The sequence below is a fragment of the Alosa sapidissima genome, chromosome 23, assembly GCF_018492685.1.
Source record: "Alosa sapidissima isolate fAloSap1 chromosome 23, fAloSap1.pri, whole genome shotgun sequence".
NCBI lineage: Eukaryota > Metazoa > Chordata > Actinopteri > Clupeiformes > Clupeidae > Alosa > Alosa sapidissima.
The window spans coordinates 10,318,778-10,334,074 of NC_055979.1; the positions used below are offsets into that span (position 1 = coordinate 10,318,778).

Sequence of the window (15,297 nt, forward strand, 5' to 3'; positions counted from 1 at the left end):
CGTGTGTCAGAGAAAAAGAGAAAAGGTAAAAACAAAAACTAAAAGATACATCTTCCCCCAACCCGAAGGATTCCTCTTGCTTGAGCCCCTTCTGAATTCTCTGAGTGTGTGAGAGCATTTTTGAGAGCATTTCTGCGTGTGAGTCATTGAGAAAAAATAAACAAACACAAAAACAAACAAAAACAGAGCACTACACCTTCCCCCCAACCCCGAGGATTCCTCTCCTCTCGCTTTGCTTTCATGTCCGGTAGGCAGGTGGGCCTAGAGAGGAGCAGCGCACAAGCTTATCCCCTGATAATGGGAGTCAGTGAGCTCCGTTGTGGCCTTCAAAGTGGGGGATTCCATGGATGCTTAATCCCCCAGAACAAGGAAGTGGTGACACTGCTTTGCCTTCCGACTGTGATCCCCCGTCGTCTCATTTACCTGTTGGTGTGTGGGCTGGGGGAGTCCTATGCAAGGCGTATCATAAAAGGGCTGGTGGCCCAGGTAGATGGGGGCGAGGTAATCCCTCAGGTCAACCAAAAAGGGCTACCACCTGTGCACCAGAACAAAAGTAGGAAGAGTCAAATGAGGGAACTTCCAAACTGAATCGGAGTTCAATGTCTAGACTAGTTCTTTTAAAGGAACCTTAGGGACATGAGACTTGGGTCCTAGATGATCAACGCCCTAACTCAGAGTGGAGTGCTCACTAGCAGCACAGAAGTCTCTGCTGAAGTTCTTTGAAAGCTGCTAAGCCGTGTTTGTACACTAGGTCTGTCCCTGAGGCTGAAGCAGGCTTTGATTTCTGTTTGCGTTTCATTATCAGTCAGACTGAAGTATCAGACATGTTTGGACAGGGAAACGGGCTATCCCAGAGCCTCACCGTGTCTCTCTCTCTCACACACACACACACACACACTAATACACTGTCATTAGGCTTCTGCAATAACAAAGTGAACAACTTAGTCCGACAGCTGATAAGATACAGCACAGGTGAGTCTTGCCGTTTCAGAAGTTCCTTTTGATTATGATCACATTCTGATTCATTGCCATACAAATTTGGTGTAATTGAGATCCAATTGAAAGACTGGGCTGTTCACACTGGGGATTTGTGTATGGGCTTGCAGGTTAGATAAGGGAGAGAGCAGTGAGCAAGTGAGGATCAGTGGAAAAGTAGACGTGTGTGTGTGTGTCTGTGTGGGTGAGTGTGTGTGTGTTTCTGTGCAGAGGAGGTGATCAGAGGCTATACGTCGACATTGTTTTTTTAGCGTCGGCGGTGCTAAGCGGTGCGGGGGCTTAAATGGGAACCGACAGGCGACTTTGTCGGGATCTGCTAACAGGAGCCATTTCCGTCTTTCCATATTGGATGATGGGTCTGTCGTCACAGCCAATACCTGTGGCTCCACACACTTTTAAAATTTCAAGGTCTCCATTATTGTTCCTTAATGAGTGTTGATAAATGCCTAACAAGCATTACAATTAGGGTCCTACATTTTGATGGTGTTTACTTGTCATTTATATGCAAAATTGCTTGAAAAGAAACTATAAAATATGGATCAGATGAAGTGGTCAACCTGGACGTGGGGAGAGCAGGAAACGATTAAACCAGATGAAAACTCTTGGTCTGCCAAGAAAAACATGGAAGTCAAGCCACAATCTCATGTCTGTTCCTACACACCTAACCTCTGCCAGAAAACACATTTATGAATGACAGTCAGGTAAGGGCAACCCCATAACTACTTTATAACATTTAAGAAAAAACTGGGTAGCTAAATTACAACTATTGAACAAATTATTTTTCTTTAACTGTGAAAACCTATAAACCATCCCCCACTAGCAAAGAGACAAGGCAAAAGTGTCTGCACACAAACATTTCACCTTGTGTGAAGATATGTAACACTTTCTGTGAGACTTTTCAAGTAGAAAATACACCACAACATTTTAATCTCCAGCACAGGACTTTATTATAATAATACTCCTGCGCCACATGCCAAAATATAGACACACAAAATCATGATTTCTCATCTGCATTGGTCTGCGTCATTAAAACTAGAACCCCTGGAGTGTCACTCCAGATATGTCTCTATCGTCTGAAATCTGAAAATTGGAGTTGAATGACCTGGTAGACACACCTTAGTGTAATCATTAGTAATTTGACAAAATCAACTCATTCATTTTTCCAATCAATCAACCCATCCATTCCAGATTGATAACTTCAAAGTGAATTTTAAATCATTCTATAAAATGATTCCAAAAGACACAGGGCTTCATTTGAACAATGGGATTGGAGTATCAAATTGTAACAATACTGGTAACTAAAGCATGTCAAATAAAAAATACTGTTGAACTAAATGACAGCTGTGTAAGACAAATAGGACAGATGGAATTTCCTGCATTATTCTTGTGCTCCATTCAATCGAATTCCTGTCTCTACTCTCCTCCAATCAGCAGTTGAGAGACTGGCCAATCACCAGCTCCTATCTTATTCAAGAATTGACCTGGGTTACATTTGCCAGAGGTTCTGTTGTTCTACGAGCATCCTTAAAATGATAGTCTAGCTGTCATTTTATACATTCTCCATTTAAGTTATGTGGTCGTAGCACAAAAAATGCTTTTGGCAAAAACAGCCCTGGTTGAGTGCATCTGGTTTGAGACAATTTTGGGTCATGTTGACTGGGTTGGCACACACTAGTCGATCGGGAGGCGTTCTGGTCAATGACCCCCGAATCTGTCTGATGCGTAAACGAAGCCCTGCGTCTTCACCCCTGCAAACTCATTTCAATGTGTGTGCGCACACATAAACACACACACACACACTGACTAACACACGTACACGCACGCGCTGACAAACACACGCACACACACACCATAGCATGGCATTCAGCGAAATCACACGCAGGCAGTGTTTTTCCCCTCGCAACCCTAGAACCCCACAAATTCCACTGACCGCATCATTACCTAACAACCCCCCCCCCCCCCCAATCTCCCTTCCAGCACCGCACCCCCCTCCCCAAACATGGACCTCTCCCAAGCACCAGTTTAACACCCCCCTCCCTGTTAAGGTGCCTCCACACGCACTGTTCGCTCTGCATCGAGTGTGCCATGTGTGGAATAATAAAGAGGATGCTGGACAAGTCAGCCATGTTCTCATACAGACAGACAGAGAAGGAAATCCCTCGTTTTCCCATGTCTGTGTGGAGAAATAAGCATGAGCGAGACGTTTGGCGACCAGGAAAAAAAACAACTAAAAAACAAAAACAAAATAAAAGTATTTATGTAAAGTGCGCTGTTCCGTAGAGGTAGGGGAGAATCGTCATGGCAGCCATGTTGAGGGACTGAGTGTCTTTTGTTTTTCCATCTTCTACAGGAAGTCTCTTTTGTTAGTTTCCTTCATGCCTGTCGTCTGTCCTGTGGGGAGTTGTGGTGTTACTATCTGGGAGGAGGAGGAAGAGGAGGGGGGGGGGGGGAGGACAGGCAGGATGGCTTTACAAGCCCAGGGATTTGCGCACAATCTGCTTGGCCAGCCTGTAGAACTGCTCGCGGTCTTCACGCCACATCTTAGAGGCATCCACGTTCGCTCCACTCTCATCGTTCGGCTCTGAACAGGGCAAAAAGAGACGCAAAACAGCTCCTCAAGATCTTTCTGGAACAATAACAACTTACTCACATTATACCAAAGGACTGTAATAAACTAGCACTACATAGTAGTAACTGATGGCTCGTGCATGCAACTACCTGCACATGTGCTACAGGTTACACCGTGGTAGCTCACAGGGTCTTTAGTTGAAGTCCAGATTCTACAAAGTGTCCTCTGTAATGCCTTAAAGGAGAAATACAGAGATTTTTCACATAGATCTCCGTCACATAGAGGTCAACGAGTACTGTCGGTACGAAAAACTCCCGAATACAATTGGTTTTACCTAGCTTCAGTTGCTGGTTCCAACAGCAAAAGCAGCCAGGCAGATACAGCGCTACACTCTGGGAGCATATCCGGGAGCCCCCATGCTCATGCCCCCAGAGTGTAGTGCTGTAGCTGCCTACATGGCTATGTGAAAAATCGGCAGATTTCTCCTTTAATCACTAAAGCCCACAGTCAGAGAGATCTCATGATGAGCATGAAAAGCACTTCACTACTAGTACCTGTGTGCTTCTTTTAAACTACTCAACGGCTCTAAAGGTAATAACATTCAGTGCAACCTTTTGAGCAATATTGCCAGGCAATGTTTACATTTTTATCATCTGGCTTAAATGGGCTCACCTGCCAGCATGCTGACCACAGAGAGCAGGATCTTCTCCACGCTCTGGACGGGACTCCAGCGCTCGGCGCTGCTCTCGTAGCCCATGGGGTCGTCGCCGGGGGCGTGCAGGATGGAGATGCAGACGCGGCCGTCTGGGTAGACTGCGGAGGAAGGGGAGGACAGGTGGCTTAAACGAGGACGGATGTGACGACACAGATCAGGGTAACCCTGATGAACCATTGTAGGAGATGTGGTGGCCAGGACCATGTTTTTGAATGTGAAAAAAAATGCAATTGGCACTTTGGTGTCTTGGGTTTAAGGGGATTTCATTCCATAGTTCCAGTGATCTGTTTGAACCATGATGTCTAATGTGGACTATGAAGTGGCAAATTCATTCAGAGAAGTATGGACACACAAGTAAGGACACACTACATTTACATATTCATTTGGCAGATGCTTTTATCCAAAGCCACTTTCAGTGGTAGAGATACAAGACATGCCACACAAAGACATCATACATTCATGAGAGAGTGGACATCACATGACCAACAATTAACTTTATCTATGAGTACCTCAGGATACTGGCAGACCCCTTGCAGGTACAAAAAAATAAAAATGACATGGACAGAAGATTTTCCACATGTACACACACACACACACACACACACAGCTTCACACCAAATCACTGCACCCTATGCCGGGCGCACACACAATCGCGGAGGCGATATCAGCCACCCACAGCGAGAGTGTGGCAGATGCTATCTCCCGCTCCACTGCGCAGTGCCGGGGGACACGGATCCGGATCTGGCAACCCCTAGTGCGCTGATAATGGCCTCTGTGTCTATCGCTGTCCGGAGCGCTTGCTATCTCATGCCACAACAGGAAGGACTTTGTCTGGGCACACTTCCCTGACAACGCAAAACTCTCCGCACTGAGGATTGAGGTCTCAATGGATCCTCCGGCTTGTCAGGAATGTGAAATACACTGCACAGCCTGATGCTTCGAAAAATGTGCTAGCTGCTATGACTTTTAGCCTTGCTAACAAGCTCAAATGCATTGCCCCCTAGGTTCCTTATTCAACCCCCGCACACAACTGTGGACTGAACCAAGGTTACAGGACTCAGATAAGGCGAGACTTTCTGTCCGGCTTACTGTAGCCATCTCGTCTGTTCAAACATGTGCAGAGATGGAACTAAAGTGACAGAGCTTCTACCCCAAATGAGCAGCTCTAAGGCAAACATGACTGTCACACAGGCCTGCACCTTGGAGTCATCTTACTGGCCCCCTTACTTTACTATTCGTGTATGTACAGGCTATTCCATTTGTACATGCTGATTGCTTGTGACAACTCGTAACTTGTGAAATGATGCAACTTCCTTGTCCTAAGAACTCGCCGGGAACTAGGGGTCCTTTGACTTGAACGAGATCGCTTCTCGTCAGACGAGTTTAGGGTGGCTTGCCGTCCCGTCATTTTGCGTAACTTCCGTTTTTTCAGACAACTTACTACTCGTAAGATGAGCACATTGGACAAATGGATTGCACCATACGTCTGGGAACCACTCTCAGCTATCGGAATATCACATATTACCAACCGTCCCGTATTTCCAAAGTCTTACATGTATGTGTCACTTACTATTCATTTCTATACAAACCAAGATGGCGGATTCCTAAAGAAACGCAAGCACCCACACCATAAGTGTATCTAAATTAGCTATGTACCAAAAATTACATTTTACCGTGAATTGCGACGAGAATTCTCGGGCTAACCATTGATGTGCCGTTCTTTTGGGGACTGGCTTGGAACAGTGTTTGGCTCAGTCCGAGCCATTCTGTTAAAGCACCAGAATTGTCTATGAGAGATGGATGAATGGAGGACTGGAGAATAATGCTGAATTCAGTGAAATGTACACTGAATTACACTCAGGACTGATGCTCTGAAAGTGAACATGGCAGGCACTTACTGTTAGGGTGGAACATGTCGCAGGTGAACTTCATTTTAGGGGGGCTGAGAGGGTAGTCTGCAGGAAAGCTGAGGATGGCAGGAAACACGCCCCCTTCGAAGCATGTGTCCTCTGGACCCCTGGAGGTCAAATGCACAGACATAAGCAAAAGCGAAATATTTTTCAAAGAGGATTTTATGTCAAGGCTTAGTTCTGCAGTGATTCTTCTAATGTCATCAGAGTTATGGCATATACTATTCTGGCTTAATCAGTTTACGTAAATTGTTGGACTGTTAAATGTGTTGCTGTTTAGGCAATTTTAAAATGAGGACCGCTGTTGAAATTATTTCTTAAAAAAAACAAAAAAAACAAATGGAATTCAACAATTTACCCCTAAACCTCCAAAACCTTGATGTATTACTTGTATGCCACAGTGGATGATATAGATTAAGATACAACGAGAGATAATGAACCAATAAATAAAAATAGAAAGAAACTGATAAAGCTAACAAAAGCTAAAAAAAGAACTCCAGTTATGAGAGACCAAATACCAGGAATGCCTTGCACTTGTCTCTCTTGAAGGTGAGCGCACTCCATGAAGCCCGGTAGTAAGCTATTATCGTAGCACTCCTAATCCCTCATATTAAGCGAAGTTTTATTGCGGTCATGGAAACTCCACGGGCCATGGGCCAGAGTAGCGCTTCGCCATTCACCCACCACATCTGGCAGCAATGACAGCAGCACATATATTAAAGGCTTACGCAGGCATGTTTGCACAAGAGATTTACAAATATTGTATATTTTGGAAATGCAATAAAATCTGCAGCGACGGGTATTAGGGAAACTTGCAGGTGCTCCGGGGGTGTGTGTACGGTATGTGTGTGTGTGTGTGTGTGTGTGTGGGGGGGGGGGGGGGGGGGGGAGTCTATACACCCTTGGGGGGTTGGTGCAGTGATGAATGAAGAAGAGGTATAGGGTCAGCAAACGAGATCGAAAACATTAGCAATGTATTCTGTTGTCCATAAAAAAATAGGACAGCTGCTTTAGATTCCCCATCTAACTGTGCTCTGGGATTTATGCATTAATCTGACATATGAGTGCTTGACATAACAACACAGATTAGGGAAAACTCAGATATGTATGACGGCTATGTCATTTTTTTGCATGTGCATAGAAGTGCTTCCCTCTCAAACTGCCACTATGAAAACGGATTTCATCCATGCAGGATTTCCTGGATTTTTGTAGTATCTATAGAAGAGATGTCTGCTGAGGAATCTTTTAAAGTGGCAAGGGCACAAAGAGCTTACTATATCTTTAGGTTGATTTATTCTTACAAAAAAAAAAAAAAAAAAAAAAAAAAAAAACACTCAAAAAAGCCCTCCAATAAATGTGGGCTGATTTGACCTTTATGCAATGGATTTATGCAATGCTTGTGAGGGGAGGACACCAAGGCTTCATCTTGGTCTATATTCCAAGCACCATCCGACTGACATCTCCATCACATGGAACATGCGCGAATTTCACAGCGATCAATCTCCATGTGCATTTAAAAGGCAAATGGCTCCATGTTTATTTTCCACTTGATCTGTCCATCAATCGGTTGATTTTGGATCTGCGCTGGGCGTTTATCTGCACGTGCAGGGGCCCAATCACCCCGACACCATCTAACTTCCTGTGCTGTGTCGTACCGCACACAGTTGGGCCAGAGGGCTGGTGACCACCTCTGTTCCTTGTTTGGTCTGGCAAGGCCCTCTGCTTAAACAAACACTTAAATGTATCCACAAATCCATCAGGCGATCTGATGGTTTACCGCAGGACCCAAATGAGACCGCATTATCAGTGCTTTGACTCGATCGCTATCGGCTCAACACGGATTCCCGGACTCTTGCCTGTCTCTTTCAAAAGAACAAAACCCATCACTCCGTGTCAATCAAAATAATGATTAACCATTGTTTTCTTTTCCCTAACTACTATCGCTATGAATACATTAAATAACAGAACAGGATTTTTTTGTATTCATTTAGCTCAGTGGTCCCCAAACGTTTTTTTCCGAGGGCCAGCTCACTATGCCTGGCTCCAAGAGAGGGCCAGAGACTCGGAGTAGTTCTATATCAGTAACCATAAATAGCTTAGTGCTGTGAACAACAGCAGTCTACCTTAGTTGAATATTCTATTACATTTAATCATAGGCTATTGCAATTTAATACCATTGTTAGCTGTGTTTATATTGTCATCATGCCATATCAGTGTAAAATTAAATAATACTAATAAAAACACGTTTGCATTCCCAAAAGTATTAGCAGGGAGTCCCAAAAGTATATTTTATTAAAGAAATGTGTGAACTCTGAATTCTGTGTCTTTGCATACACAGCTCAAGTTGTGAATATCCTACAAATAATTTAAAGTTCTCAAACTATGAGAATTTTATGAAGTGCTGAAGTGGTCTGAAATGACCATCATTCTAACTTTCAGTCACCTGATAAGAACTTTGCGAACTCTTTGTATGAACATTTGAACGAGTGAATAAAAAATAGAAATAATTATCCCAGAAAGTCCCAGAAATATGACTTGAATAGAAGTTAGTTAGTTATTAACAAATAATTGATAATTTTTTTAAATACTTTGAGCACTGATGCAGTCAGCATAGGCATCTTACATTGTTTGCAGGTAGGCCTACATTTCATTCCGTTTTCGATGGCAAACGCACAAACGCAGCGCCAAAACAACCACCGGTGGACAAAAAGAGTATTACATGTGTACTGTTAAGACTCGCCATAGAGAATGAATGGGGGAAATTGCGGAGGTTTTAGTTTGACGATGTTGTACTCCCGTGCGGGCCGGATGATGTATACTACGGACATGTTTTGGGGGGCCACCCAAAATGAGGTGGCGGGCCGTAGTTTGGGGACCACTGATTTGCTGGAGGATAACTGTAAAAGGACTATATTTAGCAGACAATGCCCCCTACAGGGCAATGTGAGAACACCAGTCCGACAATATCCAAGGAGCAATCTGCCACTTCTCAGAATTCCACTTTTGCCAATCTCAGAGACTCAAAAGAAGGATGTTTGGGGAAGTTTTCTCTGCTACAATGTACATTTTCTTTAGAACTTGGTCTATTTTACTCTTGCTGGTTCCACCAGGGGAATGTACTGTGTCCATACTTGTAGACCTAGTAGAGTGAGAACTGTAAGACAGAGAAACAATGCAGTCACCCCTTGGCCTGGGCTCTAGTTCTCTCATACTGATCTGCTACAGTTTTACTGTGCCAACTCTGAAACCCTAGTTAAGAATAAAATCCTAACTTAATTTAACCCATAATAATACCCAGTCAAAACAAGAGCGCAACAGCATAGGGAATGATGCGACAAAAACCCATTATACACGAAGGTCACTTTCACAAGTAGCAGAATGTGTTTGGGATTGTGACAGTGGCAAAACCTGCTGTTTGAAATGTGTTAAAATAGGTCAATATGGCCAGTGTGACAGGATTAAACGTCATTTCATTGCAGCATTTTCGTAAATCCTTAGGAATTTTCAAAAAGTTTCCTGAGCTCTGAAGATCTATTTACATAATTAATTGCAACCTGACACAATTTAACTTAAAACATTTTCATTATGAGCTAGTGGTCCAGAATTCACAGCACAGGACCACTGAACAAAAATACACTTATTAATTCATTCAACCTTTATTTATTCTAGGAGATTCATTAAGGATAGTCCTCATTTTTAGTGAAGCCGAGATTACAGTAACAATGAAACATACTTTAATACTATTAGTAGTATAATAATTTAGTAAAACATATTAGTTTAATAATTGTAGTAAAAAGTATAGGGCTACAAGTAAAAGTTACATGTTAAAACTTACATGATTAAGGCCTCCCACTCAAAGAAATTCTCCTCATTTACTGGGCCTGTAAGAATCAAACACAAACAACAGAAAACAGAATTGTGAAATATCTTCAGTCAATCTATATGACTACCTACAAAAAGTAAACAACGTAGGCCTAAATCTACCAAATTCCACAACTGTGTGATGAAAAAGACCTTACCAGCAACAATCCCCTCCGGGGGGTTCAGAGTCAGTTCTGCCAGAAGGAAAAAAAGTAATGATTAGCTGGTGCCAGCATCAGAGCATTCACGTCATGTTTAAAATGTTAATTTAGCAAGAGGGTTATTAAAAGTCCAGAAGAAGAAAGGTTACACGACATTATACCCAAAGCCACCAGAAACACAGCTCCCCATATTTGGAGAGGTTCTCGAATACGTCAAAATCTTACCTGATCTAGCACTGATAAAGTTGCAGCCCCGGAGTTACATGACTATATAGCTAAACTTCAACCACACACGTCGATATGCATGTTGTGAATGGCATATGTTAATTAACACTGATGTTTCAAATGATTCATGAACATTAGCTTGCTTAAAATTACATTTTGCCTACTTGAACATCCACATTTACACATTCAAGTGATAGATCGTCGCTTTCCTCACCATCTGAACACGAAATTAACGTTAACGCCTAACATTACCTTTCGTGAATAACTAGGATACTGTGCGACTAGCCATCCCTACATTAGTAACTTTCACGTACCTGATAAGCACAGCAGCCAACTAAAAACCTTGCCAATGCAACGTTAGCTAACTGCTAACTGGGATGTCCATCTACCAGGAGTACTTGTAAGTCAATATTATTCCAATACTTACGTTTATATTCTGCCATTAGTCTCTTCAAAGCTGTACCCGCCATGGTTACCACAAACACCTTTAGTTAAAAGCTGACTGTAAAAGTTCGGATTCTCAGGGTGCTAATAACAAAAGTAAGCCAAGCCGATGCCGTGGCTTACGCTTGATTTCCGGTGTAAAACTGAATCATAAAACAAATATCACAGCGCCACCCTGCGGAACTCCTCCACGTTGACAGGTAGCCTTTTTATGCTTCCGCATCGTAAATGAAAATTAAACCCATGGTTGAATACAAGAAAAAGGCAACACTTACAAACAAATCTGAGTACCAAACTATATTTATTGTGTACAGTAGTAAAGGACAACAAATAATGTACAAATCAGTACAGAAACATGACATAAGTTGTGGACAATGCCATTTCCCCAAACCCTCTTTCCACCCCTTCTTTGCCAACCGATTTTGGAAACTGTATGGAGTAGGGCTAGTGGAGGCTGCAGAGCTAGGGCCACAACACCTCCATCAGGAAAGCACAATGACAAAGCAAAGTTGAAAAAGCTGATGAGGATTCCCTTGAGGTTTTTGCAAGGACTGGGAAGAAGTGGGGGATCGAAAGCATAATTTGGTCTTACAATGTCCATATCCAACCCCTAGCCAAAAAGACAGGAGCAAAATTAAGCCCAAAAAAAAAAAAAAAAAAAAGGAACACAAAAGAAAAAACACAGTGAATGCAAAAAGAATAATACCTTCGTACATTAACACAATTTAAAAAGGAACTCCTTTAAAAGCAGAAGACTATTCTTCATTAATTATCTGAACACGCTCTCTTTATCAGTGTACCAGCTTTTTTGGGTTTGGTCCACATTCTGTGATGCGGTATCGTGTATTGCAATCAACTGCTCTATGGATGACTTGGTTGGAGATAACAAGTCCTTAACACCTTTGCCCCTTTTCTCTATCTGTCCCTGAATAAAGTGATTCAAATTCAATTGGAGTACAGAATACTGTAAAGATGTTGCTCTTCTGCAATAGAATGCGCCTAAAAATGGAGAAAAAACATAGCATATGCACAATGACAGAAATCATAGCGCCTCTCATGCTCTTGAGAGAGCAGGGACAGGTGGTTTATCATTGCTGCCTATGTTCTGTTGGCGCAAACAGAAATAAGAGAAAAGAAAAGAAAAACAAAAACACATGAACAAGAACAAAATGGCAACAGTGTCCACACGTGGCCTGATGTTAGCCGTCAGATCCGAAGTTCTGACCAGATGCTCTTTACAGGCAAAGCCATTCTGAGATATCAGCATTGCCAACGGGCATCCATTCTGGGACAAATCATTATGATCTCTCACATACTGAAAGGGGGAGGGGGGGTCCACCCTTCACCTTCACATCTAGGTTAAGGGTGGTTTAAAAAAAAAAAAAAAAAAAAAAAAAAAAAAAAATTCAAAACAGAAAAAAAACAAAAAACAAAACAAAAATACGTTAACATTGAAAGAGCGTCTTGGGAAACATGTCAAATAAAATAGCTGAATGGACGCCTCTTTTGCACCCGGTAGGCTTTAACAGACCCCTCCAGTCTGCTGTTGAAACACGTCAATCGTGTCCTCGTCTTCCATCTCAAGCTGGGAAAACAAAGCAATCATTAAACAATTGTGTCTCTCCAGTACCTGTTAAAATGCAACTTCTGTAACTAATAGTCATTTGCAATTTCAGGGATATTTAGTGTTAAATGGGGCAAAAATGAAAAAGTAAAACCCCACATTTGGGTTAACTTGTTCCTCAAGAACATGCATAACTTACAGTCTTGAGGATCTAACTACTACAAAATGAAGCATGATGGGGCAAAGCAGACATTAAATACTTTTGTTGAAGATATATTCAACAACACTGTGTGTGTGTGTGTGTGCGCGTCGTACACCAACATGTGCGCATGCATGACTGAAACACCATAATGTGCACGCTGGTGATCTGATTATGTACACACTCAAACTCTGCATGTTCTCAAAAGCTTTAACAGTAAGCGTATACAGTACATATGAAGTCTACATGTTGAACTTCTTCAAAACAGTCTTTACATTTATCATAATGGTGTCATTATTTCACTGTATTATTGTATCAACATTTTTCACTGTAATCAGAAACATTATTAGAGCATTATAGCAGTGGATGAGCATACAACTCACCTGTGCAGGTGTGTCCGTTTCATTTATTGGCTGCCCATCAAACCTAAATCGGATCTGCCTTATTGACAATCCCTGAAAAACAAAGACCACAGCCATTAATACCACTAAACGTTAAACCTCAAAGTCAGCTTCAGCCCATTTTATCTAAATAATGCATGTACCAACTCACATTCATGCATATACATTCAAATTTACGAGTATTAATGCAGCTTCAACCTTTAATCTTGATGTAAAATGTTTGATTTAAAACAATAATCTTTATGTAATGGGGTGGCAATCACTTACCTGTCTTTCACAGTACGCCTTCATAAGTTTGCTTAAAGGTGTGTGCCGTTTTATTTTAAACTGGACCACGGACCCGTCTTGACCTGCTACCTTCAGATTGATGTGGTCGTTTTCGGTTTTCACTCCCTCCTGTAAACAGATGGACAAGTGGGCCAAAATGCATTGCTTAACTTGGTTGTGTTCAACATGAGGTGCTTACTTGGAAACGTGTCACTTGTAATTGCACACCTGTGTTAATGTGGCTAGTTTACAAACGGTGCTTAAATCAAGCTCATGGCTATGTATAGTTAGCAAGATAACCAAAGCACGTGAAATGGAACACAAACCATTATCGCTAGCTAACTAGTTAGCCAACCCAACAGCTTACCGAGTCAAGCCTGTGACATTAGCTCCCCGATTAACTGCAGATGAACTGCTGTTTTGTGGATACTATGTTAATTAAGCTACTTACATCTTTCAGCATCAGCTAACGCTAGCAATCTTTGTTATTCATTTGAATGAATTGCAGTTATAGTCTACACAAACAAACCATACAATTGGTGTTTGTTAGCCTGCTTTAAAAGCCGACTATGCTAATGTTAAATTAGCTTTTTAACGAAGTAGCACAATATTTCAGAATCACATGGTTTCTTTATTGGCATAACATGTATCAACACAATTAAACATATCGATAAAGAACAGTATCAGTGCCTATAGGTTTTCCACTCAAATGTATTTGTACAAGAATAACTGAATGAGTTGGGCGCTAATCAACTGGAGCTGCTTTCAAATGGCGGATCACTATGTGCGGGTAATGTTGCTCCTTCTCCGCTATTCTTGCGGCATTTCCTACGCCGGAGACGTAACGTGGCCGACTAGCGCCACTTCGTTTTCACAAAGGAAAACCCGCAAAAGCAGACACAGAATTCCACCTCGATGATATTGCGCGGCAGCTCGAGACAATGGCGCAGTTTCAATGAACACATTCGCGGCAAAATGCGAATCGGTATCGGATAGGAAGAGGAGTAGTTGCGAAAAAAGAATCCGCATACTGAAATAAAACCAACCCATGCTATCTTCATCTGCACAAATGCGCAAAACTGACTAACCACCACACCAATGTTGCACAGAACTGAAAGCCAGCTAACCTTAATTCCTAACGATATCCATTAGACGCAGAATGTCGACTTTCCACATTAATAGTTAATAGAACTTACCTTAGGCTTTTCCTCAGACATATCGCCAAGACTTTTGAATGTAGTTATTCAAAGAATTAACGCAAGATGCGCCGTCTCTACTTTCAGCCCTCTGGTCTACGACGAGAACGCGCTTGGTCTCTTCTTCCCCAGTCACTGATTGAACGAGACTGATCATGTGATACTTTCTAAACGGGAGCGCGTACACGGGAGCGCGCATTTCTTTCTCGGGCACGCACATTTACACCCGCCCCCAACGGCAATGGAGGAAATCAGCCTACACATATTTTAAGGCACACATTGTCATGACAATGGGAAAGGTGAGATAGCACTGTGTGGCCACATATTCTGTGTTTGGACGGACTATTGTTGTGATAATGTCTTAGCTGAAAGACACCACTTGTGGGCACTTTTAGGGAATTGGCTACCACCAAATCATAGCCAACATTAGCCTATTTGGAAGCCACTAAATTCAAAGGCCTACATTCAACAATTCAGGAGCACAATTTCAGTCTTTGAGTCAAACGGTCAAGTGAAAGAATGCATAATCTTAGGATTATTTAGGTGTCTGACCTGGTTGTGTTGATAACATATAGGCCTACACAGAATCTATGAAAATGTATAGCTTAGGCCTAGCCACTGGCATAAAAAGCATCTGCTGAATAATAGCCTACCCGAAATGTTAATGTATTTACATACAAATCAATATGTAAATGATATGTTGGATAACAGTCTTACAGGTCTTAGGCTACTATAGCAACCAGTATTCTGAAGTTGTCTATCGGCAGGGGCGTAGATTTGCGTGGGGAC

General features: G+C 42.2%; 2 protein-coding genes across 4 annotated transcripts; both read right to left on the reverse strand.

Annotated features, from left to right (window-relative positions):
- Positions 1-1,918: 1,918 nt before the first annotated feature.
- ube2g2 (ubiquitin-conjugating enzyme E2G 2 (UBC7 homolog, yeast)) lies at positions 1,919-11,029 on the reverse strand. 3 transcript variants are annotated; one of them, XM_042081140.1, is made up of 7 exons: positions 10,865-10,914; positions 10,438-10,487; positions 10,210-10,245; positions 10,026-10,071; positions 6,179-6,297; positions 4,238-4,378; positions 1,919-3,577 (listed from the first exon to the last, which is right to left on the reverse strand). In XM_042081140.1, coding segments are annotated over exons 4-7 (375 nt in total). In that variant the 5' UTR covers positions 10,028-10,071; positions 10,210-10,245; positions 10,438-10,487; positions 10,865-10,914; the 3' UTR covers positions 1,919-3,464. The 3 variants fall into 3 exon arrangements, 2 of the variants coding, with proteins under 2 accessions (XP_041937074.1, XP_041937073.1); XR_006026858.1 differs by lacking the exon at positions 10,438-10,487 and adding an exon at positions 3,715-3,799 and having other exon boundaries at positions 3,442-3,577; positions 10,865-11,029; XM_042081139.1 differs by lacking the exon at positions 10,438-10,487 and having other exon boundaries at positions 10,865-11,028.
- A 134-nt stretch (positions 11,030-11,163) lies between these two features.
- Positions 11,164-14,658, reverse strand: sumo3a (small ubiquitin like modifier 3a). Its single transcript, XM_042080381.1, has 4 exons — positions 14,509-14,658; positions 13,313-13,441; positions 13,028-13,099; positions 11,164-12,466 (listed from the first exon to the last, which is right to left on the reverse strand). The coding sequence occupies exons 1-4, from the start codon at positions 14,527-14,529 to the stop codon at positions 12,404-12,406; spliced, it is 285 nt and encodes a 94-aa protein (XP_041936315.1). The 5' UTR covers positions 14,530-14,658; the 3' UTR covers positions 11,164-12,403.
- Between the last annotated feature and the right edge of the window lie 639 nt (positions 14,659-15,297).

Bases quoted from the DNA above. Each gene is read 5' to 3' on its own strand.
- ube2g2 (XM_042081139.1), bottom strand. From the start codon at position 10,907: ATGGCGGGTACAGCTTTGAAGAGACTAATGGCAGAATATAAAC. The intron at 10,072-10,209 runs GTAAGGTCTTTT...TGATTCTTACAG, and splicing joins CCCGGAGGGGATTGTTGCTG to GCCCAGTAAATGAGGAGAAT. The intron at 3,578-4,237 runs GTGAGCCCATTT...TGCCCTGTTCAG, and splicing joins TGTGGTCAGCATGCTGGCAG to AGCCGAACGATGAGAGTGGA.
- sumo3a (XM_042080381.1), bottom strand. From the start codon at position 14,529: ATGTCTGAGGAAAAGCCTAAG. The intron at 13,442-14,508 runs GTAAGTTCTATT...ATCTGTTTACAG, and splicing joins TGTCTGAGGAAAAGCCTAAG to GAGGGAGTGAAAACCGAAAA. The intron at 12,467-13,027 runs GTGAGTTGTATG...TTGTTTTCCCAG, and splicing joins AAACGGACACACCTGCACAG to CTTGAGATGGAAGACGAGGA.